This window comes from Trachypithecus francoisi, unplaced genomic scaffold (genome assembly GCF_009764315.1).
Source record: "Trachypithecus francoisi isolate TF-2019V2 unplaced genomic scaffold, Tfra_2.0 Lachesis_group11, whole genome shotgun sequence".
In the NCBI taxonomy this organism is placed as follows: Eukaryota; Metazoa; Chordata; class Mammalia; order Primates; family Cercopithecidae; genus Trachypithecus; species Trachypithecus francoisi.
In genome coordinates this window covers 98,500,180-98,524,738 of record NW_022681456.1, presented here as the reverse complement: position 1 = coordinate 98,524,738, position 24,559 = coordinate 98,500,180, and the positions used below count along the sequence as shown (strand labels likewise).

Sequence of the window (24,559 nt, the reverse complement as noted above, 5' to 3'; positions counted from 1 at the left end):
GAAAGAAAACTGGTTCTTTTTAACCGTGTTTTTCAAAGTGGTCAAAGAGTGGGAGGATTTTTTTTTTTCACAATTTCCCTTACATAGACATACCCCTCCTTTCACCTAAATTTTGCAAAACTTACCTGGAATATCAGATTATTAAAAAGGTCATGTATTTCAGGTTATATATAAACCCAGGGTACTTTGTTATACATTATGAATGCAGAATAAAATAATATACAATTACTTAAAGAAAGTGCATATTTTATAGCAAAACATTTTGAGTATTTTATTAAAATACAGCAATCCAATTAAGTACTTCTACAAAACATGCAGAGATTAATACGCAGTTTTAGCATATTTCACTGACCATCACCTCTGACTCTTTCATATGTAATGAGAGAGGGATAAGAATCCCCGCTGCACTCTTACCATGACTTGTCCGTTTTTTGTTTCTTTTTTTTTTTTTTTGAGACGGAGTCTCGCTCTGTCGCCTGGGCTGGAGTGCAGTGGCCGGATCTCAGCTCACTGCAAGCTCCGCCTCCCGGGTTTACGCCATTCTCCTGCCTCAGCCTCCTGAGTAGCTGGGACTACAGGCGCCCGCCACCTCGCCCGGCTAGCTTTTTGTATTTTTTAGTAGAGATGGGGTTTCACCGTGCTAGCCAGGATGGTCTCGAACTCCTGACCTCGTGATCCGCCCGTCTCGGCCTCCCAAAGTGCTGGGATTACAGGCTTGAGCCACCGTGCCCGGCCTGACTTGTCCGTTTTAATCCAAGGTATATCCCTGCTCACTCCAGCCAATGCTCACTACTCAGTGACCTTGAAGATGAACTTCTGAGACTAAGATGTGCCGTTCTCATTTCAATGACGGGAACACTACCACACTCACTCAGTAAGGGAGAAAGAACAATCTCACCGGGGTTGGGGGGAGTGGGGGTGTCTTTGATCCTAAAGTTCTTTCATTAGAAGAGAAGATCCTAGGCTACTGCTGGAAATGTCAGGAAAGTCAGTGAGTTCAGATTCGTTCCCAGTGATGCTAAACTTCTTATGCATGCGTGGAAACAGATGGTTCATTTTGTATATTTTGGCTAGAAAAATGAAGGTCTTATCTTAAAACACACCTGACTCTCTTACTGGTATGTATTCTAGGTATTTCCAGGCCAGAAGACTCTTTTTCACATTTGGTCAGACATACAGTTGTTGAGAAACTAACATGAGCACCACGGCTCATTCTGCAATTAAATACAGAATTTGGCAGAAGTGGTAACCTAATATTAAAGGATGCAAATGCGGCTCAGAGACGCCCCTTTCTTCAAAATTCTGCTGAAAGTCGGGAGGGAACTGAGAGTAAAGTATGGAAAGATGGCATTTGAAATGCTTCAGAGAAGTGAAGTTGAGCCAACTATTGAAGGATGAACGGGTTCTCCAGGCAGTCTAAGTGTGCAAAAGGATTCCATTCTAAGACAGCAGCAGAGACAGACACCAAGACAGAAAACAGGCATAGAGCAGACCAGCAGGTTCTTTAGGATTTCAGAACTCAGGCTGGAAGAAGATGAGAGGAGACCCTGCTGCCAATGATCATCAGGCTCACATCATAACACCTTTGTGTGGGATACTACAGAGTACGGGCTTCATCTCACGGGAAGCAGGGAGCACAGTGGGACAGTATGTTTATTAGAAAGACAACACTAGAAGCAGAATGGAGGACAGTCTGGCAATGTGCAATACTGAATCCCAGCGGCCAGGTAAGAGGCTATTACTGCGGGAGTAGAGCGAGAGATGAAGACAGCTTGAACCAAGGCAGAGACAAGAAGAGAGGGGGTCGGGCGCGGTAGCTCACGCCTGTAATCCCAGCACTTTGGAAGGCCGAGGCCAGCGGATCACCTGAGGTCAGGAGGTTCGAGACCAGCCTGACCAACATGGAGAAACCCCGTCTCTATTAAAAATACAAAATTAGCTGGGCATGGTGGCGCATGCCTGTAATCCCAGCTACTCGGGAGGCTGAGGCAGGAGAATTGCTTGAACCTGGGAGGCAGGTGAGCCGAGATCGCGCCATTGCACTCCAGCCTGGGTAACAAGAGTGAAACTCCTTCTCAAGATAAAAAAAAAAAAGAATAGACAGGAAGGGTCAAACAGGAGCGAGGAAGAGCTCTCTGATGAGAGTCTCAAAGACTATAGAAATGAAGTCATCATGTGCCTCAAAAGTAGGTGGGACAACAGCAAAACACTCAGATACAACTAGGTTCAAACTTGGGTTTTGTACTTTACTATTTATACAACCTTGGGCAATAAACCCTTCTGAGTCTCATACTGATCATATGTAAATCACCAATTATGCTTCCATCTCTTATGGAGTTGTCAGGAGAAACTAGATAAAAAAAATAGAAAGCCCTAGCTTAGTGACCAACGCATAATAGAGGTTCAGAAAAAAAAAAAGGTCTAAGAAATAGACCAGTAAGATTCACATATATACTTACTTTCTTTGTGTTTCTAAACAAAGATATAAACTGTCTATATTAGGTTAACAATTTATTTCTGAGGCCCAGAAAGCCCTTATTTAGCTCTTCTATTAGTAGAGCCACAGGCAGTAATTTAGAAGGATTTGTATCAAATGTTCAAATGTCTGTTCGGTTCAATTAGCAAGTAATGAACACCCTCCAGTAGGGATGTTTGGCTTGTACTAGAAATCCTGGGTGCTGTACAATCAACTTCCATTTATCAACTCTACAGATGATCTAATGATGCCTGAATGGTTTCATATGGAATCAACATCACAGAATGTTCTCTGACGTTAGTCTCCTATTGCCTATGCAGGAGAAGAGGAACCGTGCTTCAACGGCTTGTTCCCTCAACACATGCAAGCACACACACACTTCCCAAGCTTTCTAACTACCAGGCACCCTAACTCCAAATCACGCTATTTTTTCATGTTTGCTCTAAATGACTGGCAGCTAGCTTCTTTCTGCCTCTTTGCCTTGCTAGTGATGCTCACTTTGCCAGGAATAACTTTCATCCTCCTTCAAAACACCAATCCAAAGCCTATTCCTCTTTTAAGGTCCACAATGAAACATAACCCCTTCACAAAATGCTATCTATTGCTGCTTTTGCGTTACAACAAAATTGAGAATTGCTACTGAATCTGTATGACCTACAAAGGCTAAAATGTTCACTGTCTTACCCTTTACAGAAAATGTTTGCTTACCTCTGCTCTATATGAACGGAGGTAAGTAATGAACTTTTCCAGGGGCTATAAAACTAGTAGATGGAGAAACAAAATCCAATGTGGGTGCAGTGGCGTGTCCCTGTAGTCCCAGTTACTCAGGAGGCTGAGGCAGGAGGATCTCATGAGCCCAGGAGACCCGCCTAGGCAGCACAGTGGGATCCCCATCCTTTAAAAAAACAAAAACAAAAACAAAAACAAAAACAAAAACAACCCAAATCCACACCCTCCCTAGGCTGTGATTCTCAGTGCCCGACCTCTGAAAGCTGCTCTGTAAATGTTGGTTAAATGAATGGAATCACTTTTAATTTCTATAGGCATTTTACTACAAATCATGGATATGAAAAGAAATCCCTCATGGGACATGACAGAATGCTGGCAAGAGGGTAGCATGGTACCAGCCGGGCGCAGTGGGTCACGCCTGTAATCCCAGCACTTTGGGAGGCAGAGGCAGGCAGATTGCCTGAGGTCAGAAGCTCGAGACCAGCCTGACCAACATGGCGAAACCCTGTCTCTACTAAAAATACAAAAAATTAGCTGTGCGTGGTGGTGGGTGCCTGTAACCCCAGCTACTTGGGAGACTGAGGCAGGGAAAATTGCTTGAACACCGGAGGCGGAGGTTGCAGTGAGCTGAGATCATGCCACTGCACTCCAGCCCGGGCAACAAAGCAAGACTCCATCTCAAGAAAAAAAAAAAAAAGAGAGTAGAGAGAGTAGCATGGTACCTCACATAGTTTTATAAAATTAAAACACATCAGAATTTAAAATGTGATATTTAGCAATATGTATACAGCTAGAGGTCATTATCCTAAGCAAATTAATGCAAAAACAAAAAATCAAATACCACATATTCTCACTTACAAATGGGAGCTAAACATTGGGTATACATGGACATAAAGATGACTAAAAGAGGGAGGAAAGGATGGGGGCAAGGGCTGAAAAACTAGCTACTGGGTACTACACTGAGTACCTGGATGACAGGACCATTCGTACCCCAAACCTCAGCACCACACAATATACCCATGTGACACACTTGCACATGTAACCCCAAATCTAACACGAATGTTGAATTTTTTTAAAATGTGATATTTTAAGACACAAAGCGAGTAGAGATAATGACAAAGTCTTTATAGAGAAATTAAACCTATCGTATAACTAAATGAAGAAGGTAGAAGAGCAAAATATATTCAATTCAATTTAAAACAGTATTTGTGGAGTATTTCCTTTAAAAGTATTTACCAGAACACTGTCAACTATTATACATAATTAATTTTTTAAAAACCTCTTCTATGATATATATTCTTTGAGCATTTGTTTCCTCATCTGTAAAACTGACATATAACACCTGATAATATCTAGAAACCCAAGGTTTTTGTGATAAATTAGAAAATGTATGTACATCTCTGAGACACTGAAGATATTTAATAAAAATTTACTGATGATTGCACTCAGTTATGCCTCCTGCAATGTTTTTTAATTCTTTTGAGATAAGGTCTCACTCTGTTGCCCAGGCTGGAGTACAGTGGTGCAATCACGGCTCACTGTACCAACCTCAACCTCCTGGGCTCAAGCAATCCTCCCACCTCAGCCTCCCAAGTAGCTGAGACTACAGGCACACACCACTACCACGCCCGGCTAATTCCTTATTTTTCGTACAGACAGGGTCCCATTGTGTTGCCCAGGCTGATCTTGAACTCCTGGGCTCAAGCAATCCCCCTGCCTTAGCCTCCCAGAATGCTGGGAATACAGGCATGAGCTACTGCACCTAGCCCCTCCTTCAGACTCTTTGTACTGTGTGCAGGGAGCACAAGTGGAGAGCTGATGGTGATGGCAGGGAGAGTGATTATTCTGGAACATCAATAAATCATTTTCTCTTTTATCATATGACTGTTCATTTAAATGAAACTAGCCCCTTCTCTTCATGCTTAGAGGACATATTACCAACACTGCTGTTTTAATTCTATCTGATTAGTCCATCTCTCCAATTCATTGCATAAAAAGGAGACATTTGCTCAAATCAGTATTTGAACAAAAATGTGAAGTAGACAATTAAAAAAACAAACATATCCAGTCACTCTTCTTTCTTTAAGGTTGCAGTGACCTAAGGAGGTGGTACTGAGAGGAGTCCAGGTAATGGAAAGATTGGAAAAAACAGTTTCTAATATTTGATTAATTTGATTAAATTGATTCTCCACATGGGAAAACTACACGACTCTCCATTTCATTTTTTTTTTCTATAGCTCCAGCAAGCCGGTTGTTGAGCAAATAATACAAACAACTGAGTGTGGTTCTTGTCAGTTTTCTTTAGAAGGTTTGGGACACCTGGGATAACAGTGAAACCCTACACGTTCTCAAACTACAAAGTGGGCTGTTAGTGAATTTAAGTAGAATTTTTATTGCAGTGAGTCTTGTCAAGTTGTTTCAAAGGTGCATAGAGTTTCTAATTAAGAATATCAAGCAAAAGCCGCAGAACATTTTCCCCTTCAGAAAAAAGGAATTCAGGCTGGGCGCAGTGGCTCATGGCTCATGCCTGTAATCCCAGCACTTTGGGAGGCCGAGGCGGGCGGATCACGAGGTCAGGAGTTCGAGACCAGCCTGGCCAACATGGTGAGACCAAACTTTAGTAGAAACATGGTCTCTACTAAAAATACAAAAATTAGCCGGGTGTGGTAGCACATGCATGTAATCCCAGCTACTAGGGAGGCTGAGGCAGAATTGCTTGAACCCCAGAGGCGGAGGTTGCAGTGAGCCAAGATTGTGCCACTGCACTACAGCCTGGGTAATAGAGCAAGATTCTGTCTTAAAAAAAAAAAAAAAAAAAAAGGTCTGGAGTCTAAGCCAGCAGGTAACAACGTTCCTTTAAAGCCATCTCTAGCATAACAATGAGCCCATCAATCATTTGCTCCAGGAAACTTAAGAAAAAGAGATGACGTAAGGCATCTGGCTGGGGTGCAAATGTGTTACGTTCTACAATGTTCAGTAAACTCTACCTGTTATTTGTTTTTTAGTCTCCAAGTCTCTGGTTTGCTTCAGCACCTGGAGCAGCCGAGGTATCCCATTTAGTTCAGCCACCTCCAATTTGTTGTCATTGTCTTCGAACACTAAGTTTCTCAAGGCCCCACACACAGCTCGCTGAACGTCTTCATTCTGAACTTTTAGGAGCTGCAGAAGCTTGGGGATGCCACGAAGCTGATTAACCTGGGGAAGAAATAGATGCACATTTCTAATATTAATTTTGATGTGGCATCAAGACATCCAATGTAATACAAACAGATGAAGTTTACTGATGCTGATTAGAACCTTTCTTCATCAACAACTATGTGTAGCACAACCGAGATTCTTGTAGAATATACCCCGGCTATAAGGCAGTTATCTGTCATCAAGGAACTTACAGTAAATTCGGGAAGTTAAGACTGAAACCTATGAAATAATTGAAGGGGAAGATTAAGTGATAAAGGGTACATAGGTACTAGTTAAACAAAGTTAAGTGATAAAAGCTTGGAGCATAATAAAAATGAAGAGAATTGGGAATCTAGGCAGTAAGGGAAGTTTTATTAAAGAATCCAGAATTACGTATGTTTTTTCCTAAGACAAAACTTCATAGTCCATATAAAATGAATAGCATCACTTTCATTAACAGAAGTAAAAATGCATTTACTATGTCAACCTCAGTAGTAATGCAAACTAACCCTAAATTCTTATACTCAATTGCATTGATTATTTTAAGACTTATAAAACTTATGCAAGCATTTTAAGCAGACAAAATAACGTTACAGTTTTAAACGTGTTATTTAAAAAATATTCCTTCTCTCCAAATACGTAAGAAAGCGCATGCTATCAGAGAAAGGGCGCAACCACCAATGGGAAACAAATGCATGGTTTAAATTTTGAAACCTATGGGTGTTTAAGAAGAGGCCAAATAATCCTAAACAAGGAGATTTCCTGTTTTAGTCTGAAAATATTATCTAAAGAAATTAAAAGGTAGACACAGGGTTGGTGAAATGAAACATCAGGTTGTAGACTGACGGCTTTCTTTCTCTTAGGCTTCCATTCACATCTGATTTTGAAACTTTTAAGTTGCCAAGAGCAGTTGGTAAAGATCTCATTTTCACTATCTTAATGCAGAAATTTTGAGGAAGTAAGTTTTCATGAATGGGCATGAGCTTCCCTTTCAGACAAAGTTTGTCACTTAGCAAGGACACCCTAACTGCCAGCAGTTTATGCTTAGGAGAGAGCTGCATGCCTGGCTCGGGGCAGATTTGCATATTTTCTATGTATCAAACTCTAGCCTCCCTTTCATAGACAGATAAATGGTATTTAGGACACAGGCTCCAATATTACATATTCTTTTGACAGGACTGGAGAAAAGTCTAGAAAGGTGGAAATAAATATCAGACTTGTAAAACAATATAAATAATAAAATAATAGCCACAATAACAACCACAATCATTATAATAAAGCAAAAATGACAACTCCCTTCCCTCCTACTTCTAACATTAAGAAGTGTCAGTATAGTGTTAGGAGTTTTACATACATTATCTATATGAATAGATTGCAAGAACCTTAAGAAGAAAGTACTCTTGATTCCTTTAAGGCTTCACTGGATGTAATAAGGAATAAATACTTCCACTTGTTGACTGCCTTCTGAAGAGACATTTGCAGAACAAGAGACAGATGGGAGAGTGGCTGCAGCAATTTTGTTGGACTGTGTCTAAAGCCATTTAAATGCACGATAAAGACTTCTTAGCTGGCTGGGTGCGGTGGCTTATGCCTGTAATCCCAGCACTTTGGGAGGTTGAGGTGGGCAGATCACGAGGTCTGGAGTTTGAGACCAGCCTGGCCAACAAGGTGAAACCCCGTCTCTATTAAAAATAAAACATTAGCTGGGCGTGGTAGTGCATGCCTGTAATCCCAGCTACTCAGGAGGCTGAGGCAGGAGAATTGCTTGAACCCGGGAGGTGGAGCTTGCAGTGAACAGAGATGGCACCACTGCACTCCAGCTCGGGTGACAGCGTGAGACTCCATCTCAAAAACAAACAAACAAAAAAGATTTCTTAGCTGTCAAATAAATCTGGTCCAACAGATTATTTCATGACTTCATCTATTCCTATTACAGGCTGAGTATCCCTTATCTGAAAATCTGAAATCTGAAATACTTCAAAATCTGAAACTTTTTGAATGCTAACATAATGCTCCAAGGGAGTAATTCAGATCCTGGATTTTTGGATTAGGAAGGCTCAACCAATGTAATGCAAATATTCCCAAATATGAAAAACCCCAAATTCAAAATACTTCTGGTCTCAAGCATTTTGGATAAGCGACACTTAACCTGTATTATACTTCCTTAAAAGCAAAAAAAAAAAAAAAAAAAAAGAAACACACACACCACAATTTATGTTAAAACAATCTGTAATTCACATTTCCCTACTTCCCTAATTTTTATTTCATGGTAAGGTTTTAAGGTAAATTCATACTTTCTCTTTTTTTTTTATACGGAGTCTCACTCTGTCGCTCAGGTTGGAATTCAGTGACATGATCTTGGCTCACTGCAACCCCTGCCCCCTGGGTTCAAGCAACTCTCCTGCCTCACTCAGCCTCCTTAATTGCTGGGATTACAGGTGTGCGCTACCACACCCAGCTAGTTTTTGTATTCTGAGTGGAGATGGGGTTTTGCCATGTTGGCCAGGCTGGTCTCAAATTCCCGACCTTAAGTGATCCACCTATCTTGGCCTCCCAAAGTGCTAGGATTACAGGGGTGAGCCACTGCACCCAGCCGGCTTCCTCCTTTTAATAAATTAAATTACAGAAAGAAAGGCCTTGACTGGCAAAATAGCACTGTGGGATATATACCTGTGTCTTCTGGGTGAACTCTGTTATTCTGTTAGCATGCCACATTGCCTGTTTTTAAGTTTTTGAGAAAATATAAGTTTATAATATAAATTCACACTTTATAAGCTACATGAACACCAGATATACCAAATCTTCCCAGTAGCAGTATACATATCAGATGCAAAAACAAAATCCTATTCGTCCTGAGGTACTTTGGCAGCTTTAGACATATTTTATTAACTTAATTCATAATTTATAAGTTGTCTTCTTCAAAATATGATGGGAAATGGCTTACCGGCCATATTGCACTTCAAGCTGCAATCACAGAATTAGTAAAAAGTGACATACGGAAGCCTCCCCAGCTCAGAACTGCTCCCTTACCCTGTCACCTTTATCACCTTGGCTTTCAGCACTTGCTCTAGCCCGGAAAGAGAGAACTACAGACACAGCAGTGCTCCGATAAAGGCTGAAATCCGGCTACAGCTCTACTTACTGTATAACTTGACTCCCTAGTGTCTGGCACTTATCCCAAGTTTAAAAATAGGCTTTAGTTACTTTCATCGATTTTATCAAGCAAATGGATATAAATCCCGCTAAACACAAAAAGTTAATGACCTTCTCCTTGCATTTAACTAAAAGATGGTAGGTGATGAATCCTATCCACAGTAGGACCAATGTCAAATATGCTGCTCTTGTCCCTTAACATTCAGGGAAGCAGCTGGGACCAGAGAGGTTTGATGAGTTTCCCAATTATACTGAATCCTCGGGGTATTTTTCCCTCCTTTGGGAAAAGGAAAAAAGGAATAGACTAACATGAATGTTTCAGAACTTCAAAAAAGTTATCATTTGAGTTGGTTTCTAAATATATGAAGGGCAGAGTCACATATGAGAATTTTAACTCTCTCTGTGGCTTTATTCTGATTATCTCTTCTGTCAATTATAAAATAAGTAAATGACAAGGACTTCTGGTTGCAAATAAGTACAGGGAACACACGGCCTCTGCTGAGGCAAAGGCTCTCTCCAGCCCCGGAGCCTTTGCTCTCACTTCTTCGTCCTGTCTGGAAGGTTCAGTCCACTCTGCCTCTCTTCCAGCAAAGCCCTATTCATCCTGTGGGATCCAGCTCAAATGTCACCTCCTCTAAGAAATGTCACTCCCTTTCTCTGCTTTCCCTCCCATTAGAATTAATCACTCCCTGTAAACTGGCATAACCTTTCAGGAAGGCAAGTGGCAATATGTGTCAAAACTTTTAAAATATTCACTTCTAGTAACCTTTATCAGGAAACAATGTGAAATGAAGACACAGACTAACATGCAAAAATAGTGACTACTTCTTTTATAATAGCAAAAAATAAGAAACCATGAATATCCAGCAGTGGGGGAAGACTGGTTGATGGTTGTCACATACCCACATGTTGAGGTATCCACGGGTGAGGCAGAGCTGACAAAGACACTATTAGCCACACAGTTCCCTCATTAGTCAAATGGGAATTACTGTGTAAGATGAGCAATTACATGTCAGGCACACAGCAGTCACTCAATACAAGGTAGCAACTACCATCACCTTTAACTGAAACTGGCCATCAGAGAAATGCAAATCAAAACCACAATGAGATACCATCTCACACCAGTTAGAATGGCAATCACTAAAAAGTCAGGAAACAACAGGTGCTGGAGAGGATGTGGAGAAACAGGAACGCTTTTACACTGTTGTTGGGACTATAAACTAGTTCAACCATTGAGGAAGACAGTGTGGCGATTCCTCAAGGATCTAGAACTAGAAATACCATTTGACCCAGCCATCCCATTACTGGGTATATACCCAAAGGAGTATAAATCATGCTGCTATAAAGACACATGCACACATATGTTTATTGCGGCACTATTCACAATAGCAAAGACTTGGAACCAACCCAAATGTCCACCAGTGGCAGACTGGATTAAGAAAATGTGGCACATATACACTATGGAATACTATGCTGCCATAAAAAAGGATGAGTTCATGTCCTTTGTAGGGACATGGATGAAGCTGGAAACCATCATTCTGAGCAACTATCGCAAGGACAGAAAACCAAACACCGCATGTTCTCACTCATAGGTGGGAATTGAACAGTGAGATCACTTGGACACAGGAAGGGGAATACCACACACCGGGGCCTGTTGTGGGAAGGGGGGAGAGAGGAGGGATAGCATTAGGAGATATACCCAATGTAAATGACGAGTTAACAGGTGCAGCACACCAACATGGCACATGTATACATATGTAACAAACCTGCACGTTGTGCACATGTACCCTAAAACTTAAAGTATAATAAAAAAAACAAAAAAAAATTGTTATAAAAATTCATATGTCATTTAAAAAATGGAATAAGGCTAGGCGTGATTGCTCATGCCTGTAATCCCAGCACTTTGGAAGGCTGAGGCAGGTCAGATCACTTGAGGTCAGGAGTTCAAGACCAGCCTGGCCAACACAGTGAAACCAGGTCTCTACTAAAAATACAAAAAATTAGCTGGGCGTGCTGGCGCAAGCCTGTAATCCCAGCTACTGGGGAGGCTGAGGCAGAAGAATTGCTTGAATCCAGGAGGCAGAGGTTGCAGTGAGCTGAGATAGCGCCACTGCACTCCAGCCTGGGCGACAGAGCGAGACTCCATCTCAAAAAAAATTAAAAAAATAAAAATGGAATAAAACATCTATGCATTTATACTTATAAACACAGGCAAAAAGGAAATGAGATTAGGGAATTTGGGAGAAGTGGCAAATGTATGAGTCATAAATAGGATCTGCCATTTTCTATGTTTTCAAATAACAAGCCTGTATTTGTGGCACACTTTTAAAAATTGAAATAAAAATTTTCTTTTGTGGGGACAAAGAAAGCTACATATGCAATTTGATTGAAGATATGTAAATATATGCATTAAAAATTAGAGAACAAACCCAAAATGATAATGGTGAGATTATGGGTGCATTTTCTTTTATGTTTTTTAATTTCTCAGATTTCTTATCAAAGACTTGAATTTGTTGGATAGTAAGTTTTTGCAAGATATTTATGGCAGTAACTACTTCAATAATGAGATATGAAACAGGCATGAAAATAAGACCATGTTAAGAGGGGTCTTACGACTAAATAAGGGATTTATGTTTTATCCTGCAGGCAATGGGGGCAGTTATCGGAAAGGTCTCCCTGGGGTCCGTGAGGCATGAGACTATTAGGAATGGATAAGAATGGAGACAGGGATGTCAATCTGGAGACAGCTGGATTAACAGAAGATGGTGCTGGGACCAAGTCAGTAGCTCTGAGTAGGGAGGGAAAGATGTGGGTAGATTCCAGATACTTTTAAAAGTAGCATTAATAGGACTTGAAGACCGAGTGACTATGAGAGGTAAGTTAAAAAGAAGGTTCACCACACGTTCTCACTCACACGTGGGAATTCAACAATGAGAACATTTGGACGTAGGATGGGGAACATCACACACCTGGGCCTGTTACGGGGCAGGGGGAGCAGGTAGGGATGGCATTAGGAGATATACCTAATGTAAATGATGAGTTAACGGGTGCAGCACGCCAACATGGTACATGTATACATATGTAACAAACCTGCACGTTGTGCACATTTACCCTAGAACTTAAAGTATAATAATAATAAAAAAAAGATTCAAAGTATTCAAGTTTTGGTGTCAAATTACCTGGGTGAACTACCCTCCTACCGTTCACTGACAGGGAACAATATGCTTGGAGTTATTGCCTTGGGGCAGGCAGTGCACCATTATCTGCTTGCATTCTCAGGACAACTCTTGGTAGGAGAACTATTTCCACTTTATAGGTAAGAAAGCTGAAGCTCAGAGAAGTAAAATATCTTGCCCAAGGGCATCTATGTAATTAGGGTGCTGGAATTCAAATTCAGCTAGCAGTGACCCTTGAGAGTCCATGATTAAGCCACCAATGTCCTGCCTCCCAGCCCAACAGGAAGAACAAGTTCAGAGGGAGGGTTGGAGAGTAGAGAAGAAAAGCAAAAGAAGATAACAGGTTCAGGCCGGCACGACGGCTCATGTGTGTAATCCTAGCACTTTGGGAGGCCAAGGTGGGAAGACTGCTTGAGCCCAGGAGTTCAAGACCAGCTTGGGCAATGTAGGGAGATCCCATCTGTATAAAAAATGTTTAAAAATTAGCTGGGCATAGTGGCATGCACCTGTAGTCTCAGCTACTTGGGAGGCTGAGACAGGAGGATTGCTTGAGCTCAGAAGGTCGAGGCTACAGTGAGCCATGATAGTGCCACTGCCCTCCAGCCTGGGCAACAGAGTAAGAACATGTCTGAAAAAAAAAAAAAAAAAAAGAGAGAGAGAGATCAACAGTGTAAAACACCAAAAATCCTAATCAAACAAACAAAATGAGGACTGAAAAGCTGCTACTGGTTTTAAAAGTATTACGATTTAGAATTTTGATCTCTATGTCCAAATTATAATTTTCTTTCATACATACATTTAAAAACTATAGTACCATGTTTAATATAAGGATTTTTCAAATGTTCTTGGGTTATAACATTATAATTCTTAGGCTTTCTATGAAGCATATACATTTTTAGTTTTGCATATAATTTTCATGTTTCATCATTCTCAAAACCAGTCTTTGTTCTAGCTTTATCTCTGAGTAACAGTCAAGCCAGCAAACACAACTTCAATCCTATGTGTAAGCAAAATGATATTTTTAATCAAATTAGTAATTTAAGAGATAGTAGAAATCTAGCCCAACTTGGGCAACAGAATAAAAATTCCAGTAATTTGTAATACGAAATCGAAGCATACATAATGATGCCCAGTTTTGCCCTGGTGTGGCGGCTCATGCCTATAATGCCCAGCACTTTGAGAGGCCGAGGTGGGAAGACTACTTGAGGCCAGGGGTTTGTAACCAGCCTGGGAACACAGGGAGACCCCATCTCTATGAGAAAAAAAAAAAATTAGCCAGGCGTGGTGGTATGTGCCTGTGGCTCCAAGCTACTTGGGAGGCTAAGGTAGGAGGAATGACGCCCAGAGGTCAAGGCTGCAGTCAGCCATGATCACACCATGCACTCCAGCCTGGGCAAGAGAACAAGACCCTGTCTCAAACAAACAAACAAAACTCCCCCAAAACCAGGGATAAACAAATATTTAAAGATTTAAAGATATTTAAATCTAAATATTAAAACAAGTATTTAAATATTTAAAGACAAATATTTAAAAATTTATCTCTGACTAGCTACTAAAGGATCAATATTTAGCCCCATTCCCTTCACCTATATGTATAAAGAAGGTTCATCACTAGCTAAATATCTTCTAAAATCCTTACTCATTCTTCCTACGGAGCAAATAGGCAAAGGGTCAGTGAGAAATACTCCATAATTACACAACTTTTGAAACAGAAAAGTCTAGATGTAGAGATAGGTCTTTTAAAGCAATATCTAACATACAGACATCGAGATGAAAAATATTGAGTTTGATCTCACAAGAATTTTAAAATCCTGCATGATGAAAGATACCATAAACAAAGTTAACAACAACAACAAAAATAGAGCAGGAGAAACTATCTGCCACATAAGTAACAACAGATTAATATGTGTAATAGGTAAAGAACTGTAAGTCATTACGAAAGAAACATATCTTAGTAGAAAAAATACAGAACAGATTAAAAATGACAATTCACTGAAGAAATACAAAGTCAAAAACCACACCAAAAGGTGCTCAACTTCATGAATAATTAATGAAATGCAAGTGAAAAAAAAAATCAGCAGAAGCTCTTTTGTGTGACCCTTACTTACTCAACCGAACTGCAAGGTTTACCAACCACATGCTCTTTTCCCTCTGTGAAACCTCCTTGATTCTCAGAGTACTATCAAAGCTGGTAGGTTACTCTATTTGAGCCTTTGCACTTCTATTTCCACTAGCTGAGTTACATGTTTACCAATAGTAATTTAGGTTTGTTTCCCAGTGTATTTACGTCAATTGTATTTGTTATAATTATGTAATTTACTTACCTATTCTGTAAATGGATGGAATATAAGTATAGAAAGAGTACTTATTTCTCTGAAAATTAATCTGAATATTTTGGAAAGACTAGATGAAGGTGAAAAGCTTAAGAAAGCTCTGTAATTAGTGGTGGATAGAATTAATGTAAGAGACTAGGATTTGAACTCAGATGAATTAGTTCCATTAAGTTCTCATTCCACTGTAAACTTAAACTAAAAATGGCAGATGATCTATAATGGGCATAGTTTATGCATGCAAGATGATGACAAATTCTATAAAACTATTTATCACTTTAAAAAATAATTTTCTCAATAACTTTTTTTGTGTGTTTGTATGACAGAGTCTCTCGCTGTTGCCCAGGCTGAAGTACACTGGCATGATCCTGGCTCACTGCAACTTCTGCCTCCTGGGTTCAAGCTATCCTCCTGCCTCAGCCTTCTGAGTAGCTGGGACTACAGGTGCGTGTCACCACGCCAGTTAATTCTTGTATTTTTAGTACAGATGGGGTTTCGCCATGGTGGCCAGGCTGGTCTTGAACTCCTGACCTCAGGTGATGTGCCTGCCTTGGCCTCCCAAAGTGCAGGGATTACAGGTATGAGACACTGCACCTGGCCCTCAATAACTCTTTGGACAACTACTAGTCTTGATTTCAAAATATAAGAAAATTTCTATGATAATGAAATGCCTATTTTTGCTTCTCAGATTAACAAAAACAAACAAAAGAATAATACCTTGTGGTAGTAATGGTACATGGAAATGAACACTCTGATAAAATGTTGATGAGAGTGTAAACTTGTACAGTTTTTGGGAGGACTTATTGGGGAGTTATTTATCAAAATTAAAAATGACTCAATAGTAATTAACAACTCAACTTACCTACTGCCTGAAACAAAAATTGGACAAAGCATACAATGGTTTCAATAACTGAATATTAGTAAATGGTGGATAACGATCCCTTAGATATCACTGCCTTGGGAGAGTTCCCAGGCTACGGGGCAGGAAGAGAAAACTTAAGTGAAACTCAATAGATTTGAGGGCACAGAGCTCAGAGTCTGAGAAGACCAAAGGGGCAAATTTTTTCAGAAAAGAGTGCCACAGAGAAAAGAGCTGAACAGAAAGGGAGCTCCTGAGATCTGCACAGGACCTGCCCGCTAGTATTCAGTAGAGTATTAATTAGTGCACGTGGTATGAGGAAACTGTCTGAGGCCTGGGAAATAATCATCCAAAAGGATTTAAGGGAACAGCTCCCCATGTTCACACAGGCCTAGGAACAATGACTATTTCTGTCAGCCAGCCAGAAAAATCTCAAAAATTCCTGCTACATTAGAGTTCTCAGAAGTGTCTTGCCTTAAGAAGTAGGGATTAATTATCTCTAGAATAAATGCTGCTCTGGTTCCACTTAACGAATCTTAAAAGTAGAATTTGAGTGCAAGGAGAGGGAAAGCATTAGGACAAATACCTAATGCATGTGGGGCTTAAAACCTAGATGACGGGTTGATAATGCAGCAAACCACCATGGCACATGTATACCTATGCAACAAACCTGCACACTGCACATGTATCCCAGAGCTTAAAGTAAAATTTTTTTAAAAAGTAGAATTTGGTCTGGGCGTGGTGGCTCAGGCCTGTAATACCACCACTTTGGGAGGCCAAGGTGGGTGGATCACAAGGTCAGGAGTTTGAGACCAGCTGGCCAGCATGGTGAGACCCCATCTCTACTAAAAATACAAAAATTAGCCCAGCATGGTGGCGCGCACCTGTAATCCCAGCTACTTGGGAGGCTGAGGCAAGAGAATCGCTTGAACCTGGGAGGTGGAGGTTGCAGTGAGCTGAGATCATACCACTGCACTCCAGCCTCTGGGACAGAGCAAGACTCCATCTCAACACAAACAAACAAAGTAGAATTTGAAAGGATCAAACTGTTTCCAAGTACCTTAATTGCACCCAGAACAAAGCTCAATGACCCATAGTGTGGAGAAAAACCAATCAATCAAAAGCTACCTAGAATAGACACAGATGTTAGAATTAGCAGACAAGAACATTAAGGTAGCAATTTTATCTGTCTTCCATATGTTCAAAAATCTCGAGCAAAGATGGAACATGTTAAATAGAAACACATAAGACATAAAAATACTGAAATCTAACTTTTAGAGATGAAAACTACAATGAAGAAAAAATACACTGTAAAAGATTAATGGCATATTAAACACATTAATGTATTAATGGCATATTAAACACATATTAGCAAACTTACAGCATAGGAATTGAACTTGTCTAAAAACACAGAGAAAGAAGACTAAAAAAGAAAAACCAAAAGAAGCCTAATATGTATGTGATTGTAGTTCCCAAAGGAGGAATAGAAAAAATGTGAAATTTTTCTAATTTTGATGAAAAGTAGAAACTCACAAATCTATGAAGCTCAGTGAACTCCCAAGCACAAAAAACTAAGAGAAACTACACTAAGGCACATGTGACCAAACTGATCAACACCAGTAAGAAAGAGAAAATCTTAAAAGCAGCCAGAGGGGGTTGGAAAAGACACATGTATGGAGGAGGAAAGATAAGGATGACTGGAGATTTCTTGTCTAAAACAATGCAAGTGACGCAAGTGAGAAGACAGTGGAGCAACTTTCTTTCTTTCTTTGAGACAGAGACAGGCTGTCGCCCAGGCTGGAGTTGCAGTGGTGCGATCTCAGCTGACTGCAACCTTCGCCTCCTGGGTTCAAGTGATTCTCCTGCCTCAGCCTCCTAAGTAGCTCAGATTACAGGCACCTGCCACCATACCTGGCTAAGTTTGTATTTTTAGTAGAGACAGGGTTTTACCATGTTGCCCAGGCTAGTCTTGAACTCCTGGCCTCAAGTGATCTGCCCGCCTCAGTCCTCCAAAGGGCTAGGATTACAGGCGTTAGCCACGGCACTGTGGCCAACTTTCAGTACTAATATTTAGAAACGGTCAACCTAGAATTCTAAAGCCAGTGAAAATACCTTTCAAAAGCAGAGATGAAATTCTTTTCCAGACATACAAAAGCTGAAATAATGCAGGTTTGCTGGTGATGAACTAAAATATTTTTTAAAAATTCTTCAGGGCCGGGCGCGGTGGCTCAAGCCTGTAATCCCAGCACTTTGGGAGGCCGAGACGGGCGGATCACGAGGTCAGGAGATCGAGACCATCCTGGCTAACACGGTGAAACCCCGTCTCTACTAAAAAAATACAAAAAATTAGCCGGGCGAGATGGCGGGCGCCTGTAGTCCCAGCTACTCGGGAGGCTGAGGCGAGAGAATGGCGTAAACCCGGGAGGCGGAGCTTGCAGTGAGCTGAGATCCGGCCACTGCACTCCAGCCTGGGCGACACAGCGAGACTCCGTCTCAACAAAAAAAAAAAAAAAAAAAAAAAAAAAAAATTCTTCAGGCCGGGCACAGTGGCTCACACCTATAATCCCAGCACTTTGGGAGGCCGAAGCAGGCGGATCACGAGGTCAGGAGATCGAGACCGTCCTGGCTAACACGGTGAAACCCCGTCTCTACTAAAAATACAAAAAATTAGCCAGGCGTGGTGGCGGCGCCTGTAGTTCCAGCTACTCGGGAGACTGAGGCAGGAGAATGGCGTAAACCCGGGAGGCGGAGCTTGCAGTGAGCCCAGATCGTGCCACTGCACTTTAGCCTGGGCCACAGAGCCAGGCTGCATCTCAAAAAAACAAAACAAAACAAAAATTCTTCAAGTAGGCCAGGCGCAGTGGCTCACACCTGTAATTCCAGCACTTTGGAAGGCCGAGGCGGGTGGATCACCTGAAGTCGGGAGTTTGAGACCATCCAGACCAACATGGAGAAACCCCATCTCTACTAAAAATACAAAATTAGCCGGGCATGGTGACACATGCCTGTAATCCCAGCTACTCAGGAGGCTGGGGCAGGAGAATCACTTGAACCTGGGAGGCGGATGTTGCGGTGAGCCAAGATCGCACCATTGCACTCCAGCCTGGACAACAAGAGTGAAACTCTGTCTCAAAAAAAAAAGAAAAAAGAAAGAAAAGAAAAGAAAATTCTTCAGATCGTCTGGGCATGGTGGTGCATACCTATAATCCCTGCACTTTGGGAGACAGATCACTTGAGGAGGACCCAAGTGGATCACTTTGAGAGGCGGGTGGATCACTTGAGGTCAGGAGTGAAAGACCAGCCTGGTCAACATGGCAAAACCCTATCTCTTCTAAAAATACAAAAATTAGCCAGGCCACGTAGTGCCCACCTGTAATTCCAGCTACTCAGGAGGCCGAGTCAGGAGAATCGCATGAACGCGAAAGGTGGAGGTTGCAGTGAGCCAAGATCACACCACTGCACTCCAGCCTGGGTGACAGAGTGAGACTCCATCTCATAAATAAATAAATAAATAAATATTCTTGCTTCACCATCTTGGATCCTGGGGAGGCCTGCTAGGAACAGGACTTCTAAAAGGAAATACGTCTGGAAAGCAGGCTGTAGTCCAAAGCCATTTTTGCTGGCTATAAGTGGGGTCTCCAGAACCAAAGGGAACACATCTCTTCTTAAAATTAAGGTGTTTATGCCCGAGAGGAAACAGAATTCTATTTGGGCAAGAGATGTCCTTATGTATACAAAGCAAAGAACAACATGGTGACTCCTGGCAGCAAACCAAACAAAACCAGAGTGATCTGGGGAAAGGTAACTTGGGCCCACGAAAACAGTGGCATGGTTTGTGCCAAATTCTGAAGCAATCTTCCTGCTAGAGCTATTGGACACAGAGTCCAAGTGATGCTGTACCCCTCAAGGATTTAAACTAATGAAACAATAATAAATAAAAGTGGATTTGTAAAAAGCAAAACAAAACAAAATTTTAGGTAAAGGTAAATGATCACAGTATCTACACAAACAGATAAAGAGCACTGGGGCAACTTAGATCAAATGGACAAATGCCTTGAAAGACACAAACTACCAAAGCTCACTAAAAAAGCAACAGATAGCCCAAATAGCCCCGCAGCTCTTAAAGAAACTGAATTTGTAGCTAAGACTTCTACACATAAAAAACTTCAGGCTGAGATGGCTTCACTGCTGAAGACTACCAAACATTTAAGGAAGAAATAATACCATGTCTAACCAAACGCTTTCAAAAAACTGAAAAGAAGGGAATACTTCCTAGTTAATTCTATGAGACTAGTATTACCCTCAACTCAGAATCAAAGATACTAAAAGTACAGATCATGTCTTTTACACACACAGACATAAAATTGAAAACAAGATTTTAGCAAGTCTAGTCATAAAACCTACAAAGTGATAGTACATCATAACCAGGTGGAGTTTATGAATGGAATAACATTTCAAAATCAGTCAAGGTAATTTACCATAATGGCAAAATTAAAAACCCTACAAATATTTCAATAAATGCATAAAAAGCATCTGACAAAATCCAACATCCATTTGTGATTCAAAAACTCCATTAAAGCAGGAGTAGAAGGGAAGTTCTTCAAGTTGATATGGTCATTTATGAAAAACCTACAGGGTTGGGCGCGGTGGCTCATGCCTGTAATTCCAGCACTCTGGGAGACTGAGGCGGGTGGATCACGAGCTCAGGAGATCAACACCATCCTGGCTAACACAGTGAAACCCCGTCTCTACTAAAAATACAAAAAAAAAAAAAAATTAGCTGGGCATGGTGGTGGGCGCCTGTAGTCCCAGCCACTCAGGGGGCTGATGCAGGAGAATGGCGTGAACCTGGGAGGCGGAGTATGCAGTGAGCTGAGATCGCACCACTGCACTCCAGCATGGGCGACAGAGCGAGACTCTGTCTCAAAGAAAAAGAAAACCCTACAGGTAGCATAATATTTAAGGGTGAAAGAAAGATTGAATACTTTTGTCCTGAGATCAGAAACAGGATAATATGCCCATGCTCACCATTTCTTTTCAAGATTGTAGGAGAGATTCTAGCCAGTACTCACTCTCTCTCCATATATATATACATACACACACACATATAAATATATAAAAACATATATATTATCTATTCTATATACTAGCAATGAACAACCAAAAATATAAATTAAAAAGTACCATTTATAATAGCATCTGGAAATATGATAAACTTAAGGATAAATCTAAGAAACGACATGAAAGACCTCTATAGTAAAAATTATAAAACTCTGCTGAGAAAAACTGAAGACCTAAATAAATGTTAAGATGTACCACGGTCATGGGTCACAAGACTCAATATTGTTAAGATGTCAATTTTCTCCTTATTGATCTACAGATTCAGTGCAATCTCTAACAAAATTCCAGCAATTATTTTTTAAGAAATTGACAAGCTGATTCTAAACTTCAGATGGAACTGCTGAAGATGTAGAATAGCCAAAACTTTGAAAAAGAATAAAATGGAAGGGCTAACATTACCTAATTTCAAGACTTACAAAACTATAGTAATCAAGACAGTGTGGAATTTGAAAAAGACAGACAAATAGTCTTCATCTTTGCTGAAGACTAATTACTCTGGGATTATTACCTAACGTGTCTGTTTCTCTGAATCAGATGATGAGAAGTTGGCCCCTTTCTGGGTGAAGGCTTTTTAAAGCAAGACGTGGTTGACTTGAGTCATATTTATTTGCAGTAGGACGTAAGCATGTTTCACATCCCCAGTTTTACATGGTACCCTCAAAATATCAATTTTCTCAAAATTCATTTAGGAAATAATACTTGGGAATAGTAAACATTCAAAAATAATCTTACAGGCTGGGTGTGATGGCTTACACCTGTAATCCTGGCACTTTGGGAGGCTGAGGTGAGCGGATCACTTGAGGTCAGGAATTGGAGACCAACCTGGCCAACATGTTGAAACCCTATCTCTACTAAAAACACAAAAATTAGTTGGGTGTGGTGGCAGGTGCCTATAATCCCAGCTATTCAGGAGGCTGAGGCAGGAGAATCACTTGAACCCAGGAGGTGGAGGTTGCAGTGAGCCAAGATTACGCCAGCTGGGGTGACAGAGCAAGACTCCATCTCAGAAAAAAAAAAAAATCAGCTGGGTACAGTGGCTCACACCTGTAAATTCCAGCACTTTGGGAGGCCGAGGGAGACAGATCACTTGAGGCAAGAAGTTCAAGACCAGCCTGGCCAACATGATGAAACCTCGACTCTACTAAAAAAATATAAAAATTAGCCATGCGTGGTGACACATGCCTATAATCCCAGCTACCTGGGAGGCAGAGGCAGGAGAATGGCTTGAACCTGGGAGGCAGAGGCTGCAGTGAGCCAAGATTGCACCACTGCATTCCAGTCTGGGAAACAGAGTGACTCCGTCTCAAAAAAAAAAAAAAAAAGACAAACAGGTCAATAGAACAGAATATACAGTCCAGAAATAGACTCACACATGTTTGATCAATTCCTTTTCAGCAAAGATACAAAAACAATTCAGTAGTGAAATAAAAGTCTTTGCAACAAATGACACCTGAACAATTAAATTTACATATATCAAAAAAAGGAATTTCAGTCCACATCTTACAATATATAAAAAATTAACCACAAATGGACCATAGAATAACTACAAAATATAACATTTACAAAATTTCTAGAATAAAATATAGATTATCTTCTAAGCTTTGAATAGGGAACGATTTCTTGGATACACAGGAAAAGCACAAATCATAAAGGGAAAAAACATAATAAATTAAATCTCATTAAAATGAAAAACTATTAGGAGAATGAAAAAACAAAGCGCAACTGGGAGAAAATATTTCCATATTATATATCTGGAAAAGGTCTTGTGTATAGAAAATATTCAAAAACTTTCAAAATTCAGTAATAAGAAAACAAAACACAAAAAAATGGGCAAAAGAATTGAATATACATTTCACCAAAGAAGACATATAAGTGGAAAATAAGCACATAAAGAGATGTTCTGGCTAGGTGTGGTGGCTCATGCCTGTAATCCCATCACTTTGGGAGGCCAAGGTAGCCGGCTCCTTTGAACTCGGGAGTTGGAGACCAACTTGGGCAGCATGGTGAAACCCCGTTTCTACAAAAAATACAAAAATCAGCAAGGTGTGGTAGTGCACCGGTAGGCCCAGCTACTTGGCAGGCTGAGGTGGGAAAGATCACTTGAGCCCGAGAGGTGGAGGTTGCAGTGAGCCTAGATTGTGCCACTGCACTCCAGCCTGGGCAACAGAGGCAGATCCTATCTCAAAAAAAAAAAAAAAAAAAAAAGTTCAACCCCTTTGTCATTGGGGAAATGCAAATTAAAACCATAATAAAACACCTCTACAAACTTACAGACTAACATTAAGGCTCACTATATCAAATGTTAAGATAAGGAGGAACTGGAACTCTCATAAACTGCAAGTGGGAATGTGAAATGGCACAGCTACTTTGTAAAATGGTTTCACAGTTTCTTAAAAAGTCAAACATAAACCTATCATACCATCCAGGCATTTACGCCTACGTATTTACTCAAGAGAAATGAAATCCTATGTCTACATGAAGTCTTGTACACAAATGTTCACGGCAGCTTTATTTGTAACAGCCAAAACTTCTGACACACACGACATGGGTGAATCTCAAAAGACTTACTCTGAGTAAAAGAATTCAAACCAAAAAAAGCTTATATTCTATATGATTCCATTTATATAAAATTCTAGAAAATTCAACCTAATCTATAGTGACAGAAACCAGATCACGACTGGGTATGATGGCTCATGCCTGTAACCCCAGAACTTTGGGAGGTCGAGGAAGGAGAATTGCTTGAGCCCAGGTGTTCCAGACCAGCCTGGGGGCAACAGAGTGGGATCCCCATCTCTACAAAAAATACAAAAATTAGCTGGGGGTGGTTGTGTGCACCTACAGTGCTAGCTACTCAGGAGACTGGGGTAGGAGGATTGCTTGAGCCCAGAAAGTTGAGGCTTCAGTGAGCTGTGATCACACCACTGCTCTCCAGCCTAAGTGACAAAGTCAAAAAATAGAAAGCAGATCATTCATTGGTTGTTTTGGGAGGCTGTTAGGTTAGGGGCAGGTGGGATATATGGATTACAGAGGGGCACAAGAAAACACTGGAAGTAATGGATGTGTTTGTTATCTTGATTGTGATGATGGTTTTATAGTGTCAAAACATGTCAAAACTATGTCAGATTGTACCTCAATAAGGTTGTTAAAAAATGAATCAACTGATACATTTAACAACAGAAATCTATGCAGCATCTTGAAAGAATGAGGTAAGATTAATATATATTGAAGATTTCCAAGACATAGTGTGGAAAAATAAAGTACTGTAAGTAGTAAGTTATCATTTATTATTTCATGTTTTAAAAAGGATAATCAACTGTTTCAACAATTGTTTCTATGTGTATAAAATATCTCTGGAAAGACAAAAAAATTGATATATGTGTTTGTGTGTAAAAAAGACTGAAAGAGAACAGAGAGAATATATACGCTGGAGTTTAGAGTAGAAGAGACTTTTCACCGAACACCTTTTTGAGCTGTGATTCCTTCTCCCTCATGAATGTATCACTTTTTATTTCTTTTCTTTTTTTTATTTTTTATATCA

General features: G+C 40.5%; 1 protein-coding gene across 1 annotated transcript in view; it reads right to left on the bottom strand.

The window, feature by feature from the left end:
- Positions 1–24,559, bottom strand: part of PKP2 (plakophilin 2) — a 110,089-nt gene that overhangs the window by 55,106 nt on the left and 30,424 nt on the right. The window contains exon 5 of the mRNA XM_033222454.1: positions 6,193–6,400. Within this exon, the coding sequence (XP_033078345.1) occupies positions 6,193–6,400 (208 nt within the window). The remainder of the gene's footprint in view (positions 1–6,192; positions 6,401–24,559) is intronic.